Source organism: Stegodyphus dumicola, chromosome 2, assembly GCF_044657685.1.
Source record: "Stegodyphus dumicola isolate Sdum_Otavi_A_Nest chromosome 2, ASM4465768v1".
Taxonomy (NCBI): Eukaryota; Metazoa; Arthropoda; class Arachnida; order Araneae; family Eresidae; genus Stegodyphus; species Stegodyphus dumicola.
Genome location: NC_140769.1, coordinates 15,633,372 through 15,652,289, shown reverse-complemented (window position 1 = coordinate 15,652,289; position 18,918 = coordinate 15,633,372). Strand labels below are relative to the sequence as shown.

General features: G+C 33.9%; 1 protein-coding gene across 2 annotated transcripts in view; it reads right to left on the bottom strand.

Annotated features, from left to right (window-relative positions):
• LOC118198360 (uncharacterized) overlaps positions 1-18,918 on the bottom strand; it is a 70,673-nt gene continuing 51,755 nt past the window's right edge. For both annotated transcript variants that reach the window (XM_035370019.2, XM_035370018.2), the window contains exons 5-8: positions 18,431-18,625; positions 13,865-13,945; positions 11,629-11,826; positions 1-135 (exon numbers count right to left, since the gene is read on the bottom strand). In XM_035370019.2, coding sequence (XP_035225910.1) covers positions 71-135; positions 11,629-11,826; positions 13,865-13,945; positions 18,431-18,625 — 539 coding nt within the window. In that variant the 3' untranslated portion in view covers positions 1-70. The remainder of the gene's footprint in view (positions 136-11,628; positions 11,827-13,864; positions 13,946-18,430; positions 18,626-18,918) is intronic.

The window sequence follows — 18,918 nt, the reverse complement described above, 5'->3', positions numbered from 1 at the left end:
TTTTTTTTTTTTTTTTTTTTTTTTTTTTTTTACTGTAGTTGTGAATACATGACTGATAGCCAGATTCATTCTATGTCTTAAGGCCACTTCGGAAGCAGGGATCATAACGTGGAGCAGGTTTGGCATCTGCTGACACTAAAACAGAAAGAGAAAAGGGATTGTTCTATATGTTATATGAATAACACTCTATGTGCTATGAAATTATTTATTCATTTTACATTGCAGGATAATACTGCAATGTTTATAATTTTTATAATTTATTCTAAATGGTATAAATAATAAACACTGTAGGTGTTATGAAATCTTAAATTTGTTCCACATGCCATAATAAAACTGTAAATATTATGGTCTTAATTTATTCTAAAGATACAAGTAATATTATAAGTATTATAAAAATTTTAATTTATTCTACATGATACTGTCAGTATTATGGAGTTTTTAGTTCATTGTAAAAGTATCAGTAATGCATAAACATTATTAAATTAATTTATTATGCATGGTACATGATTTTATAGCTTTTATTTATTTTAAATGTTATAAGTAACACTAAAAAGCATCTAAAATTTTTAATTTATTGTACATGTTATAAATAACTAAGTTTTTTTTTAAACCGTATAATTATTTCTGAAAATGGGGTGAATTTTAAGCATTTAAAAAATTCAGATATTATACTATTCTTATCGATTGATTATAAAAATTGCACATATTTTATGCAACTTTAAATTTTGTGTCTTTTTCTTATCATTAACAAAATTTGGAGTTTAATACTTGAAGATGTTGTTCCAGTTGTTATTATTGGAGTATCTATGGTATTCTTTGTTTGTTGGTGTAGTTTATTATTATCAATGGTAGCATGAGGATCATGATTTTTTAGTTGATTATCAGGAGTGAACAGTTGTTTATAAGCCAACAGGGTGTATATTAGAATTGTTCTAAAGAAAAATATTAAGTTAATTTATAACTTTAAACTAAACTACCTTTCTTTGACACTGGTGCAGACAAGAATAAAATTCTTAAGCTGTGAGGAGGAACTGGATTATCTATCTAGCCAGAATAAATAAATTCTTACATAATTTTAAAAGTAATTCAATTCAAAATTATTAAATCCAAAACTTGAAAATTAAGAGGAATAAATCTTCTGTGTTGCCTTAGTATTAAAATTAAAACATGCATTTCAATAAAAATGAAAATTTGTGTTTCATTACCTAAATTCTATAAATACGGTATCTCTCATTAAAATGTATCATCAAGGTCCCTAAACTGATATTTCTGAAACTTTACCAAAAACCACAATTATTTTCATAACTTTTTCTAGGGATAGCAACTAATTCATTCCCATTGATTCCCAACTTTACAAACAGCAGGAAGAAATATCCATAAATATCAATCAGTTTACTTTAATAATAATAAATCAATAAATTCAATTAGTGTAACTAATTCCTCGGCACCCTCAAATAACCGAATATTGTTACATTGCATTGTGTTTTTCTCAAATAAGCCCATATTCCCATAGGGCTCCCTGTTTTCATAACCTTCTGGGTCAAACGAATGGATGGACCAAGATAGACCATGAAATGATAGTAACACCTACAACATCTAACTAATTCATTGTTAATATTCTCTAGGTTAAATAAGCATTCTATTACCCACGGTAATTAGATACAGGTCCCTACATGAACATTCTCTTAAAAGTACTCAAAGTTTATGTTGTTAAAGCCATATTTTTCTTCTGAACATTGAATACTTTTTATATTTTTGAATGCCTACATATTTATTTATTTATTTATCATTATAAGAGGTTTTTTTAACTCATCATATCATATCACTAAAATGTTTCAATTTTACATATTCCTATCTTCACAAATTTAAGGGAGTTTAGACATAAAAATTTATATTCCTGTTGTTAACATTTAAAATTATTTAAGCACTCTGAATGCTTACATTAACTACAAAATTTTGGATTCTTTTGTAGAAATCAAATTAAAATAAAGGAAAATAAACTTTCCTTAATTAAAAAAAAAAATACAATAGTGTATTAAAAAAAAAGCAAAAATGAACTCGCAGGAGGTGATGCACCTACATTGTGTTAAGGAATTCCTGAGACAAAAAAAAGTACTTTATTTAACCAAATTGTGGAAGATCCAAAAACTTAATAGCTACCAGGGCGTAAGTCTGATGATTACGCCCTGATTCATTTTGCTAGCTTCATCATTCACATCCCAAAGTTTGCTGAGTTGTAACTGTAGCTGCATGTGCCTTACATCGCTTCAGCACTCACGGAGGTTTAGTTTGTTATGAAATTCCGGAACATAAGAATTTCGGTCCCTGAACTATACCGGTAACAGAACAAGCAACCTGGAAGCGGGACCGCTAATTCAAGATCGTCTTCGCATACAACAGTTGCTGTTTAGATACTTACATTGGGCAATGGGACAACTGCAGATAACACCTTAAATATTTCTCAGACAATGGGAGATGAAGCATAAGACTTATTATTTTTCTAAAAAACAGCGAAGAAGAAATTTCAGCCATTTCTGCAAGCTAGTCAGCACCTCGTCCTGGTAAACAGCCAAGTAAAGTAAGGAACTGGGAGCAGCTTGCCTTACTTGCGCAGAGAAGCCCAAGTAAGGCAAGCTGCTCCCAGTTCCTTACTTTTACTTTTACTCCTTGAAACTTCAGAAAATATCTGAATTCTACTGCTGGTCAATCTCTTCAAGATGAAACAAGATCTCTTCAAGATCCATCGGGAAATCAATAATTCATCTGATAAAATCACACTCAATAAATCAATGGAAAACCTTACAATATTCATACAGCACTGCTGCAAACAATCATTTATAACCCAAGAACCAAATAATAAATCTAACTTAAACTGGTGGACTAAAGAATTAAGGATACAGAGAAACGAAACAAGAGCATTCTATAGGAAAATGAAAAAAGCCTCCCTTCAAGAACTGAAAGATAAATTTTACATTATATACTCACAACAAAAAGCTATGTATAAAAAAAGATACTATCAGCTAAAAATAAATGCTGGAGAGATTATTGTACCAAAAACACAGAAAGATATGGAAATATTTACAAGATCTGTATGAACAAAGTTTTTAAACCAACCCAAATCTCCATTACTTCAAACCTCAATCAATCTCAACATCAAGGTCAAGATGCAAATTTAATAACTCTTTCTAATATCATGGAACAAGTTTTTCTACAAGACTCCTCTCAAGCAAATACTCCTGAACAATCGTACATCAGAAATAATAATACAGCTCCAGATACAATGGATGACTTTCCATTTACATTAAAAGAAATCTCTAATATAATAAAAAAATTAGCAAGAAATAAGGCACCAGGACCAGATGGAATACCTAACCAAATAGTCCAACTTATTCATTCTATTGATCGAACTATTTTCTTAGATCTCATTAATAAGTGCCTACAATTAAGCACATTTCCTACTCATTTCAAAACTGGTCAAGTCATTTTGTTTAGCAAACCAAGCGCAGATGCAAATACTCTCAAGTCATACAGACCAATCAACTTATTACTGGCAATAGGAAAAGTCTTAGAAAGAATAATAGCAAATCGCCTACGACATCATCTAACAAAAATAGAATAATCAATTTGGATTCATCCCGAATAAATCGACAACGAATGCCATAGATTCAGCTTTAAACCAAATTCATATCAATAACTCCAATAATCTGCATTCTGCTTTTATTTGCCTGGATCTAACCAAAGCTTTTGACTCATTATGGTGGCCATCTGTACTTGAAGCATTAAGAAAAGCAAATTGTCCAAAAAATATATTTAACTTACTTCAAGATTATCTATGTGAAAGAAAAAGTTTTATAATATACAACAATAAGATAATAGAATATGCCCAACAAAGAGGTTGTCCACGAGGTTCCTGCCTCAGTGCTGACCTTTGGAACCTTACGTTTAACTCAATAACATCTTTCAAATGGCCAACCCATACACAAAGTGTTGCTTTTGCTGACGACGCAGCTTTTGTGATCAGTGGTAGAACAAGAAATATTCTGGAAAATAATGTAAATGAAACTCTTCATCTTTTTAAAACTGAATGCAACAAATTGAAACTGACAATAAGTGAAGAAAAATCAAAAGCTATAATTTTCCATAAAAAATCTCAAAAAATCACTCGACTACCAAAATTTTCAATAGAAAATAATAGAATAAAAATAGTTCCAAAACTTAAATTTCTAGGCATAATCATTGACAAAAACCTCAACTGGATTGAACATCTCAAATATATCAGAACTAAAACACAAAAAGTAAAACACAAAAACTTATGTTATGTCCAAGAACTAAATTGGGGACTTAAATCCTCATATTCAAAAAATATTGTTCAATACAGTAATAACAAAAATAGTCTTATATGGTGCAGAAATTTGGGCGCAGCCTATGACTGTTCGGAAACAAAAGCAACTGCAAGCCATACAACGTCAATTCCTTCTCCGGATCACAAAATATTATAAAACAACATCAAATGCTGCCCTATGTGTACTTTCAGGAATAGCACCTCTTCATACTTTAGCACAAACTGAACATGCAAAAGCCACAGTTCTCAAATTAAAAAAATCCTGCATATTACGTGATGAAATAATCCAAACAATTTTGAAATTTCAGTCAATCCCTACAGAAGACATCCTGCCTCTAATCCTAAAATATATAGCACAGTAAAACCTCCAACCAATCATATATCTCCACCAATAATATATACAGATGGATCGAAAATGGACTTAGGAGTTGGCTGTGCATGTATAATACAAATTGATCAAACCCAGAAAATAACTCTCCAAGGAAAATAGTATCTTCCAAGCAGAATTACACGCAATTCGGATGGCAAAAGAATACTCAATCGATAACAATTTACAAAAAATCAATATTTTCTCAGATAGTCAATCAGCAATACTAGCTCTACAAAATCTCAAACACACATCTGAAATAATTCAAGATATTTTTAACAAAATTATCCAATATCCTCAAATATAATCAAACATTTATTGGATAAAGGTTCACGTCGGAGTTCTTGGTAACGAAGAAGCCGATTCAGCAGCCAAATCAGCTACTACCAACAATAATATCCCTTCAAGAAAAATCTCCTGGCCGAAATCATGCCTCAAGAATACATAATCTACATAAAATCAGCCTCCAAATATGGGAAGAAGAATGGACAACAATAAATACAGGAAGACAATTACATCAAATAGCACCTCATGTAAATGATACATGTACGATGGTCAATGGTTATATAAACCGCTTTTTAACTGGACATAGGCCATTTCCCACATACTTCTTCAGATTCAACATCTCAAACTGTGAGCAATGTGTATGTGGAAATAAAGGTGATCCAATTCATTATATTATTCAATGTCCCTTAACAAAGTCAACTCATATTAAATTGCCTAATTCAAATATCAATGCCTTCCTTCGTTTTGCAATTACCAACAAACATTTAAAAAATAAAATAGAAAATACAATCAAATATCTATCTTCAATAGGCAAAAATTTATGTGAGCACTAATGTAATTAATGTCAAAATTCATTTTTGAAGCTGCAATTCAACTAAAACTTTTATTATCTAATTATCTTAAAAACAAACCCTTGCAATAATAATAATATAGTAAAAAAAGGAAAAAGAAGAGGAAGAAGATACAAATTCATATAATAAACTTTATCTCAAGGAACTATTATGAACTGTTATAAATTATGACTGTTAGCCTACTATTATTATACCTATTATAACTACTATAATTATATCTAATAGATATATCAATCAAAATATCGACATACTATTTATACTGTTATATTATGTGTTATATTATACTATGTACTCTTTTGAATATTACTTTAAACCGAAGTGTAGTGGGACTACACCTACATTACTTATAGTAAACATTGGGTGTCCCGCTACATTTCCACCTGAACATGAACCTGCTGGTCAATCTTTCGATGAAAACTCGCTTTCCACGCCTATGGAAATCTTACAGGGAAAAAGAAAAATTATGGTCTGATCAATGCAGGATGACTTTACACGCCATTTCTTTCTATTTTCAGATCCTCTACAGACCACATGCAACAATGATTCTCCACGCATGAGAAACAAACTTCTATAGCTTATCTTGCGAAGAGGGAAACATTTCATCTTTTAATTTCTAGCTTAACAAAAACTCGTCGCTTCGCAATCCGGTCACTAGTGAAGTCGCCCATTGGCTCTCTCCGTTTCTCAAAGGGCCCACCAGCGGCTGGTAGTTCGGTCCGAGGTCCGACTCCCGCGAACGGGCTGGCTGCATGGATGTTTTCGTGGTTTTCGCCATGTGTAACGTGTATACGAGCCATTTTCCCTTAAAAAGTCCTCCATGAAGGCATCCCTCCCCTTAGGCAGATAGCCCTAGTGTGCTTTGCCATAATTAAATGCACCACCACCGTTTCTCAAAGTACAGTTTATTTTCCAATCTGAAGCTTTCCCCTCTCAAAACAACAACAGCCTGGGTACAAGATAACTTTACTGCTCTTTCTTCATTCACTGCCCACTAAGAAAATCCCTTTAGAGAATACTGACTAAGTCATTTAACATCCGCTTTCGTCCAGATATTCAGACAAACACTCAACCTCATCCAGAAATTTCAGGCGTGAGAACTAGCAATATAAGGATATAAATCCAAATAACTACATTTAAAATTAAAATCCTTAAAACACAATTAATTACAATTTGCGAAACAACATTATCAACGTTAGCATGGATTGTCTGAGTTGATTACCAGGGGTGAATAGTTGTATATAAGCCAAGAGAACATTCAGGGTGATTATAATTGAAGTTCCACTTTGAAATGGCATAAAAGGAAAACTACTAGGCCAAATGTTATCAAACTTTGTAATCTTGTAAAGACGGTCATGGCAATTTGTTTTCCGCGGGGAAAAAAAAAAAAGTTCAAAAACTCACCACCGGGGAGGGGGGAATGGCGCTGTATGCAATGTTGTTAAACTAAATAGGCCATGAAGACAATAATGTAAAATGTGTTTAACGTATTACAAGGCATGTTAAATGTGGAGTTCACCATTTTCCAAAAGCAAGTTAAATCGTATTGCTGCATTCTCAACAGCAATTCTTAGCATATCAGGAGGAATATTACGGACATGTCGTTGTAGCTCATCTTTCAATTACGCCCAATTGTTTAGATTATTTGTATAAATCATTTACTTCTTCCTGCCGTCAATTACAAGCCATTGCGGTTTTGCCTTACCCCACAAACAATTTCGTTTTAGAAACGACTAAACACGTTTTAAACCGATATCTTAATGTCTTAGGGCCGAATTCATTCTTCAAAAATCACAGATTAGCGGTCTGTAAGAAAACGATTTCTGGAATGCGCACACTTTTGCGAGTGATTTTCGATCTCACATTTTCTAATTGCTAATTTGTTGTTTACACGGATGGCGCACTCGACTTTTTTCGCCTTTAAATGGTAATTTTGCTTAGGTCAATGTTTCTTAAGGGTATACTCGTGTAACAAAAGGTTAAGTTGGATTCCGACCCTTATTTCGTTTAATAATATTGCATACAGCACCATTTTCCCCCTGGTGGCGAGTTTTTGAAGTTTTTTCGCGGGAAATAAATTTCCATGACCTCCTTTACACAATTACCAAGTCTGATAACATTTGGTCCAGTAGTTTTCCCTTTATGACCATTTGAAAGTAGAACCTTTAATTATAAGCCACCTTACATATAAGAAACATCGTTAGCATCAGTTTCAGGATCGTTTGATTTGATTACTAAGTGTGAATTGCATACAAGGTGAAAATTACTAATGAAATGTAAAATAATGAAAACATTATGTATTGTGATGGATCTCGTTACACACTTTTGAAACCTATCAGTCGTGTTTGTGTGGAGAATGTTAAGTGAACACTACATGTCTATGTATAATTGGCTGACTATGAAATTTGGTGATCGTAACTGTGCTGTAGTGCTATTTTTCTCTTAGAATGGGAAGTGTACCTTAGTTCCCCTAGGACAAACGGCGGATTTTCAAGTTTACTATTATTAATATATTTATGTTACCTGTGTTATGGGAACTATTTGGCACAAGTCCATACGTTTATCAACTTGATAAGCCTCCATTCATTAATAAAAGTCGGTAATTTCATGTTGAGATGGAACACCTCCGGTATGAGTTCAGGCCTACGATGAGCAGCCAACCCGATTTACTGAAACTCACTGCCTAATTTATCACTGCAGTTCTTCTGAAACTTGGAAAGAGTTTTCCCCAATGAAGAGAGACTATGATAGTAAACGTGACAGACGTCATGTTTTATTGCTATCATAATCCATTAAGGCCCGTCTACACGAAGAAACAAATTGTCGAGTTTGTATTTTTACAACGTCTGCACCGTCGTCACTAAGCTGTCTGCATAGAGAAACTTGTTTGTAAACAAAGCACTCTCAGCATCACTAGCCAGAATGAAATCTGAACACGAATAAAAAGTTGACAACGAAGTCAACCAGTGGCCAAGAAAAGTGCATATGTAAGTCACATAACTGGCGGCAAGTTGATTTCTGGCTCGTATTCAATCTGCAGTTTTTCTAGTCTCATCTTCCTTTATTCTTTTGTTATATTTTATACTGCTACTTAATGTTTCTGTGCCATCATAAAAAATAAAACATTTTAAATAATTTGTAGGAATGCATGTTTTTTTTTTTTTTTTTTTTTCCTTAATATTATGAACTGTACGTTTTTAAAGTCTGTAATATGTAATATTTTTAACTGATTTCCCCATATAAATATGGTATATTTCCGTGTGTCTTTGCTAGGAGGAAGTCCTAGACAGTGTCACCATCCTTCATTTCACCATTAGCATCTGTTAGCATTTGTTATGCTCTTTGATTACACTATCTTCATTTCCTCCATAGCACGCTGTTATAGACGAAACTGAAGTTATCGTCTAAGCCAACCGATAACTTCAGCTAATAATTAATTAATTGATAACTTCAGCTTATTACTTTTACTCAGGAAAATATATGACTTTTCGATAAAATAGGTAGTTGTCTTTTTTTTTTTTTTTTTTTTTTTTTTTTTCCGAGATGGGGGAGGCTCGAGCATCTTTTACAAATAGCAGAAGTGACTAATTGTCATTTGCTCGTAAAAGCGAGAGTGATTCGGGGAAGGGGAAGGATTTTTGTGACAGCTAGAGATCTTATAAAACCAACTGAAAACCAATAGAAAATTCCCAACAGTACTGCCAAAGCATCGAATGATGTCATGACAATGAGACTCAGTGATATGCCATCAGATGATTTTCAAAGTTGGGAAAATTAAGAAAGACGAATTATTCGGGGAGGGCGACAATATTACCCGTATAATGGTTTCACTCTAATCGAATAAAAAGCAAATTTAAATCGAATGAAAATCATCCAATGAAAAATAAAGGTGAATTAGCACTTGACTTTCAACTCTTCTCATACGAATTTAGGCGACCAATTCTTTGCACTTTTAGTAGTTAATATAATTTTCTTTGAATTTTTGCAAGAAACCTAACGTTTCGGCTTATATTCGGAAAAATATGGTTCGCATTTTTAAGATCTTCCGTAATATATGTAGCATATTATTCCTAATTAAGATGTAGAAATATTTTATCTATTTATCCTTAGAAATTTATTTGTTTACATGAAAATAAACTCGGAGAACATCTACCCAAAGTTGGAGTATGTCCAAGTTAACTTTTCTGCTGAATGACTTTCTTGACTGTACTTAACAGAATACTTTCATTGTAACTGTCAGATTGGCAACCTCAATGTCTGTTTCCACTTTTATATACACTGCCTCCAAAAGTTAAGAAACAGCATGTTTTTCAATGCTCACAGTTACAAAAATGTCAGTAACGTTTAAATTCACAGTTCATATGCATGACAGTAACGAAGTTTAAGAAAATATATGAAAAAACAATAGCTACCACTTTTCTTTTATAGAAATAAATACTTATGCATGAGTTGGAGAAAAAATGCAAATATTGTAATTTTTGTTCACGAGTTTTAACCTTCAGTTGTTATTACAGTTTCGTGGAGAATATCCATGAGAGTTTATCAATGTACAGGAGAAGTTCTTTGCCCTATTCGTTGAGACGGCGGGCGATCGGATGGATGGAAATGGGAATGTCACAAGCTAGTCAATGCTGCTAGTCGTCTCAATGTGGTCGTAGTGTAGTCCACCAACTATGGAATCAGTTTGAATCCGAGGATTCTGTATCTAGAAGACATTCCAGGCAGACCTAGAGTTACAACACCTGCCGGAGCCCGTTATTTAGCTCTTTCGGCCCGAAGGAGAAGTAATATTACTGTGCCTCAGTTCATGGCAGATCATTTAGCAGCAACAGGAAGAAGAATCTCAGCTACCACAGTGCGCAGACGCCTGCATAGTACAGGTATGTATGCAAGACGAGCATTTGTTTGTGTCTCCTTGATCCGAGGACACAGAGATACGCGTTTATGTTGCGCAAGACTACACGTCTCCTGGACCAGTCAACAATGGGCGTCTGTTTTCTTGGCAGACGAGTCCACATTCACACTGGACAGTGATTCAGGTCGTCAGCTAATCTGGAGGGAACAACGCACTAGATACAACCAATCCCACACTACGGAAAGACACAGTTACAGTGGTGGAATAATGGTTTGGGCTGGGATTGGGATCTCTCTCGGTGGTTACACTGACCTGCATGTGTTCCATGGAGGTATTTTGACCGATGTGAGATATCGAGACGAGATCCTTGATCAATATGTCCGTCCATATGCCGCTCCTATTGGTCCTGGATTTCTTCTGGGCGACAATGCGGGACCGCACCGAGCTCGGGTTTCTGAAGAATATCTTGAGGGTCACGGTATGGAATGACCAGTTCACCAAGGTCGTTAGATGTGTTTGAATAAGGATTACTCCGTGTCTGGTCGTGGCTTCCCATTTCACTGACCGACAACTTAATTGACAGCATGGAACGTCGCTGCCGCCAATATATTGCTGCTAGAGGTGGACACATTCCTTATTAGAACCCATTTTTGTAATGTTACCACCCCATTTTTCCTCAAAAAACTATGATATACTGTTTCTGCAATACTGAACTTTTGTAGAGCAGTGTATATGTTTCAATACAAAAGACCTGCCATTATAACCTAGGGTTTTTTAACTCTTCTGAATTTCAATATATTCGAATTTTCTAAAACCTTGTTGAAAGGACTTCTAACTTAACCAATACAATATATTACTACAAGCTGACAAAAAGAAAAAAAAGATGGGAAAAACTGTTATTAGAAACGGCTCTTTAAGAAAAGTCAAATACGAAGACAGGCTACAGAAAAAAAAACGTGAGATTTTTGTTATAACCAGCAGAGAGTAAAGTATTATAAATATCGTCCTTTACATTTATGCGAGGGAGTGCAAAACAAAGTTAATGTAGACGTTATTGTCAAAAGCTATTTCCAGTTCGAACTAAATAAGTAAAACAGGTAAAATCATCAAGGTTCTTTTGGGATAAGGCTATTTTGAGATAACACCTGACTGTATATGTGTTTTTCTATGAAAATGTACTTCAGATAGGCTATTTAGGAATAAATTTTACCTTTGAGATCTTTGAATTCCTCGAGTATGACAGTCTTGGGTCCGGCACCACCAGTTCTTGCGGCCATGTCATAGGCGGCGAGAGTGCGTCTCTTGCGTTCTTCCGCTTCTCTGACACGAGCGCGAATGGCTCTCTCCATAGGATCTAAATGGGAGTCATCTTGAGGTTGAGGTGACTTAGGGACGGCAGCGGGAACAACTGTGGAATAAAATTTTAAAATAAAATCTTAGAAGAAAATATATACGTTGAAAAGTAAATAAGTAATGAGCAAATTTAAAAGTAAATGACTCAAATTTTTATTTATTTTATTTTACTGTTAGAAAAATATCTTATCGTTGCATATTCATTTAGTTTTAAGAAAAGTTAAATTTGTTCTGGACATCCTGTAAAGCAGTACCTCCCTTCATTCTGATCTTTCCATTGTTTTACTCATAATAAGATTAAATAAGCAATGCAATTCCACGTAAATTTTGTGAGGAGGTACAAAAACATCGATAGGAAACATATTTACATAGAGAAGGTGCACTAAGCAAGCCACTCGCAGAAGGTAAAAGACACAAAAATATAGCCAAAGTGGAATACAGAAACCAGGGTTCTATTAGATGGAAACTTCACAGTTCAACAGCTGGTAGACACAGAATATGGTTTCAGACATATTCAAAGTTCCAGTCGCCTCACCAGGGGCCAAGTAGTAACCGTTAGTTCGAACCAAGTTCAAATCCTGCTGACATTTTCGTGGTTTATCCCTTGCGTAACGAACGTAGGAATCAGTTTCCTTTCATGAACAAGTAGGAAGTCCTACACGTAGGCATCTCCCTTTAGGACAGATACCCCTGGCGTGCTTCACCGTAATCAGACAACCCAAAGTCCCAGCCATTCACAGTGATGTATACTTGACACTGATGTCGCATGGATTGCCCAAAACTGTTAAGGTTTCTGGGATTTTTATTATTGTAAAATAACTTATTTCTTTTGTACACGAACCCCTCCCGGGGTTGACTCATTAGAATTCCTGGGAAGTACTGGTTAGGATTTGTACTTAGGCAGTTTCAACCACGGGGGTATATAATTTGACTTCACAGGGCTAGAACCCGAGTATTGTACTCAGGTAGGCTCAGACTTGGCACCGTACTGGTACTGTCGTGTCTGTTCCTTCGGCTGTGGTGGAGCCAGATCAGAGATCGTTAACCGGATCCCCGGGGGTTTGACCCCATTCAGTTCTCGTGACGGGGACGGACAGAGCACTCACAACGACGTATGTTTACCCAATGGAGTGGTGCACAGAGGCAAACTGACTTAAGTTTTTCTACATATCAACGATTCGTTCTGCTCAATGCTTTGTATAAAGCCGGGCGGGGACTGCGGGGGTTGCGCCCGCGAGGATGAGGTTCCTGGACCATAGATATCTGAAATCTGTATGGGTCCGCAAGTTGGACCTGGGTCGGAGATCTATGTCGTCTGCTGCGTCTGTACACGAACTTCACCTAACGACTCATTTTTTTCAGATGAATCAATGCTTCATTTCCCTGGTAAATTTAATAGGTACATGGTCAGAGTTTGAGACAATGAAAATCTGTGTGTTTTAACTGAACATTAAGAAGACTCAGTAAATATATTTTAGTTATTTCTGTTAGTCAACTGTATAGACCTTCCACCCCCCCCCTCTTTTAGAAAAATACTAATATTTTCATGGAAGATGGAATTCTGTTACAGCATGTAGAACAGTATTTGATTTTGTAAAAGAAGAAAGTAAATATTTTGAAGAATGATTTGATTCTGATGGTAATGAATTATTCCATCCATAGAAAAATAAGTGAATCCAGCGCTAAAGTAAAATGAAAGATCATAAAATAATATTATTAAATACAGTGAAAATCTTGCATTCGTGGCAATAGTTCCTCAGAAACGGCAACATTTTTAAATGTCTGGTTTGTCACCTTCGTGTACTTTTTACCATTTATTTCAGGGTTCATGTTGTGCAATAAATAAATTTACTGTGCAAAACATATTATAAAATCATCGTACACATAAAAAATTAGAAGTAACTTATTTATAATTAAAAACTTTAGTCACATGATAAAACTACATTGTAAGACTGCCATGTTTTAAATTTACTAAATTTTTTGTTTCGAAATAAACCATTTATTATACAGATACAAAAGGTCAAAGAAGTTCGATTCGGACTAGAAAAGCTCGACAGCAAATGATTAATATCAATACAGGAAGACAAAAATACCTTTTTCTACCTTGGGCACACCACCAGACATGCTGAAGCAACAGCTACCTTTCACGGGCTTCGGTGGTTCTAGTTTCGAGACTGTAAAGTAATAAAACAATTAAAAATAAAAAAAATTAAAAACAGTAATTTTGAATTTCTTATTGTAAACTCTTTCTCGGTCTTTTGTCCTATAAGTAACATTACATTTACTTGTAACGCATGAAGGGAAATCATATACATTATAAGGTATTTCTCCCGCCTTTTTGGCATGCCTTCGTGGTCTGCACGCTGGGCGCGTATTCCAGAGATCTGTGGTTCGATTCCCGGGGAAGGCGGTTGCTAATTTTTCAATCTCTCTTGCTTTAAAAAATAAAAAATAACCTAATATCTCTACAACATATATCCACTTCAGATGTCATAATAGTCAACGAAGGCTGTATACTAATTAACGGTAGACAAAAATTAACGGTAGGCTCTCTCTTTCAGTTTAAATAGCCGCTGATTTTTAATGGGTAGGATTACTAATGGAAATGTGAGGATGTTATAGAACAAGTAAAACAAACGAAGATTTTACACGCACATTACATTACATTTATTTACTCAAAATGACCTTAAGTAAAATTGGTCGATGATATAAGAAATAAGATACATAATTTAAGATATCTGCATTTATATTCCTTGTAAATGTTAGCTCTATAAATGAACTGCCAAGTGTGGATAGTTTTGATAATCATATTGAGATTAAAATGATATTTCATAAAATAAAACACATTTTCATTTCGTTTGATGTCTACATTGAAATCTTCCATCATAATAACGGGAACATATGTATCTACAGTAAACTCTTCATCGATCAATAAATTAATCTCAGAATGTTTCATCAATGCACTAAATAAGAACATCTTCAAATCTCCTGAATTTACAGTTTTGTGAATATATACGACTGCAAGAATAAATCTTGACTATCTATTAACAATTACACAGGACCGATCCTAGGCCATTTGCTGCCCGCCAAGGATTGCCCCCCTCCCGAAATTAAAAAAAAAAAAAAAAATTGTGCTCTGTGATTACTAAAATTTTTATTTCATGCTCATTAAATTAAGTACTCACTTATGACAAATTGTATAAAAAAAGTACTTACAATGAATTTAAAATATTTAGTCGTGGTATCGCGAGAGTCCGCCTTCCCTGATTTTCGCCGCCCGCGTACTTTTACGCCCTGCACCACCGCTAGAAATTACCCTGCAATTACATCAACCATACAAATATCGCCTGCTTCTGAATCCTGCATTCTCTTACGCTGCTTAGCGGTAAATTCTTTTGGTACACAATTTGCTCACTCGTCAAATCGCAACACCACTCACTAGCTTGATGAAATAAAATAAAATACAGCAAACACACTGACTGTTTACCAGACGACCTTGCCACTCATATGACGTCGCGCATGTGCACGACGCTTCGCCAAAATTTCGCTGTTTTTGACGCGTTACTATGGTTTTTGTGAAATATTAGTTCTCAATTTCTTTCTGTCTTTAACGATAATTTTTCTGCAGCTTAAGAAGTTTGATTAAGAAGTTTAAATTAAGAAGTTTGATTCGGACTAGAAAAGCTCAACAGCAAATGGTTAAAATCAATACAGGAAGACAAAAATACCTTTTTCGACCTTGGGCACACCACTAGACATGCTGAAGCAACAGCTACCTTTCACAGGCTTCGTGAAAATAACTAGGCATGTTTGTGTTTTGTTTTCAAAAGAATTATTTTGCAATTACAATAAAGTACATACAATTACAAATAAAGTATATACAATAATTGTATAGCCACAATATATGGCAATGTAAAAATTTAAGAATTATTAATAAACACTAGACAAGGGCGGTCGTGGGCAGAACCGATTAACCGTAATGGTAGAGGAAAGGTACCCGCGTCCTGTGACTATTCTTACATATTTATCATGTTTTCAAGATTTGTCCTTCAGAATCTTTTCTTTCTCAGAAACCTGATTATTTGAAATCTCTTGTCACCGACAGAAGATTTTCTCCCATGATTTTATTTAAGAATAAGAAACTGTTTTTCTAGCTATTATAAAAGATGTTTTCCTGTTAGAAACTTTCAAGTCATTTTCTTACCTATCAGTAAAATTTGATGTTCGATTATTAAAGATTCCATATTGATTTCAATTTCTGGGGAATTTATAACCCTTTTGTCAGTGTGGTTAGCGATATAGTGGCAATACTAAAGTAGCATTAAAATTTCGCATCAAAGAACACGATTCTAATGCTCGGAAAGAGGAAATAAATAAATGTTCTATGACGAATCGTAGTTAGTTATTTAACCACAATTTTTACTTTAATTCTGTGAAAATTATCCCTAAAATTTCTTCCTTTAATGAATTGAATTTCTCCGAAATCTTTCACATTTATAAAATGTATTATTAGGCCAAAGGAGCGTTAGCTCAGGAGAATTATTAGTCTTATAACGGGATTTTGCGTTGAATCACTATAAACGGCTTTCAAATTTTTGCCACCAAATAATATCACCCTGTATTATATTTAAAGAAATTGAGTAATGACGAATCTACGTTTGTTTCTCGCGTTGTTGAAAAACGACGGCACGCATCACAGCCATCTAATTTTGAATAACGTAATCCTCCACCCGAACATGGGCACCTAGAAGCTCGAATTTTGAATTTCGAACTTGTTTTTATTATCTATTTTATATTTTGTAAAACTTTAACGATTTCTGAGTAACAAACTCAACGATTTCAAAGTGGGGAATGGCAACGTTGTACGAAAAAAACAAACACTTTTATCTCCAGCGCGCGAGACTGTAAATCGGAAATTCTAAAGATATGAAGTTTTTAAATATTTTGTAGTATCGCTGTCGAATTGGATTTTATGTGGTTTAAGTGCGAAGAACATATGTAATAAATAAAGTTAACAGATAAAACTACTCTTTGGACCGTAATATAAAAGTTAAGGACGCAAGTTCTAAAGAGATCTTACTAATGCTTTAGTATCTTAGTTTCCTGCTTTTATTTTAGTGATTTCTTCTGGAGTTATTTCCCCTTTACTTCATCCTATAAATTTGGTTGTTTGCTCCTTCCAATTGTAACAAAACATTTTTCTGGAGTTTTACATTTTACATTGGCATGTGTTTTTTCCAACTGCATAATTTTAGTTAAATGTACTGAAAAATGAATATATATATATATATTAGCTCTCTAATATTCTTGATCACATGCAGCTAAAAATAAAATCATTGGGTACCCATATAAAAACTTCCATGGAATAAAGAGTTGTTACCATATGAGTGATTTTATATAACAAAGCTTAAATTCAGTCCGCTTAAATTTTTCTTTGAAAGATTAATTCCAATATTAATTGCTCGATGGTTTTATTTTTAGTCGGATATTTACAAAAATACTACAACAGCTAAAAAAGAATATTTTTTCCTTTTTATTGCTTTTAGTTGAACTGTTTGATTTAGAAAGGTGTTTTTCTTGTTTGAATTTTATTCTAAGCATGACTTTTGAAAATAATTATCAACTTTTCAGCCCGATTTGCAAAATAAACTCAAAACTTTTCTGTTAAATGTTTTATTGGAATCATGGAAAAATAATAATAAACATCTATTAATAGCAAAAAAGAGTTATTAAATTTTAATTTTTCATTTCAGTCATCATGTTTAAAATATACTAAAGACCAATATCCCGTAGATGAAGTTAGAAAAACCATAAAATTTTATGATACTTTAGTTTAAATGAATGAGCATTTTTTAAAATGTAACCTATTAGAAACATTGAGCGTTAAAAAAAAAAAAATCATATTATCCGTTAAATAGCCGTAAATTATCAGTCTTTAAAATTCAATTTTCGAATATGGTTAAAATCAGTTCAAAATCCACTGATAAATACTCTAAAAAATTTAAGACATTTAACAATTTTATTTTCAAATTAAACTATAATTTGTTGAAACCTTTCAAGTTTGACAAGATATTTACTTCCAAAATTTCCGCGTGATGTCTTTGTATCGATAGGTAGGCTGTTTAATACTGCTTTTAAATTCTTCTCTTCAGTGCAGATGTAGGAATGAAAATATGAAAATGACAATTCTTTTGATGACGTTTCATTTAAAACCAAAAATGACGTTAAGAAATATCGCCTGTCAAAACATTTCAAAAAGTCTTTTGAATGTCCGAATGATTATGTGATACTGATTAGCCCTTTCTGAATAAATTATTTGATTCAAAGGAATATTTTAATAATGCATATTTTCTAATAAACAATGTTTAAAACAGTAAAAAAATAGTACAATAGGAAAAAAAATTGGATTTTTTGTTTTAATATTTAGTATCATATCTGTGGAAATAAATTTCAGACAAACAAGTGTCCGAAAACAAATGTGAGCTACCGTATATAACTATTTTAAATTCGGCTTCAATTTTGGCTGAATTATTGAAGCAGAATTTTACCTCTCGGTTTATATTAAAAAATATAATGTCATCCATCAACGACTGTAGAAAGTAATATGGGCACACAGATTTCGTTTATATTCACGAGGCTACAAAAATAAAAACACTTACCATCAGCACTCTTAAAGGCGTCGAATTCCACGATGCGAGCTCCACCTGCTGGCTGACTTTTAGCTGCATGATCATATGCAGCTAATATCCTTTTCTTTCTCTCTTCCGCCGCTTTCAATCTTTCACGAATAGTTTGTTCTACTAAATCTTTCGGTTGTTCTATAACTCCTGGAAGAGGGGACTGTGGTCGGCTACCTGTAAAAAGCAAAAAAAAAAAAAAAAAAATTCGGGCTGTGCGTATTATATAGTTTAAATGAACACTTAAAAATTCTTTTTTGGTAAAAGAATTCTCCTTTATGTTGTTATGAATCTGCTGGTAGGGTACGAACTGCGCCAAATTTGATCAAAGATCCCCGTCCCCCTCTCATCTAATCCACGAACTGCGCGACGTTTCCTGCCCCCTATTTCTTTCCCAAGAAGATTTGGTGCTACAAAAAGTCATTTATCGCCCTTAATGGGACATTATATTGAGACTGCAAGCCTTTATT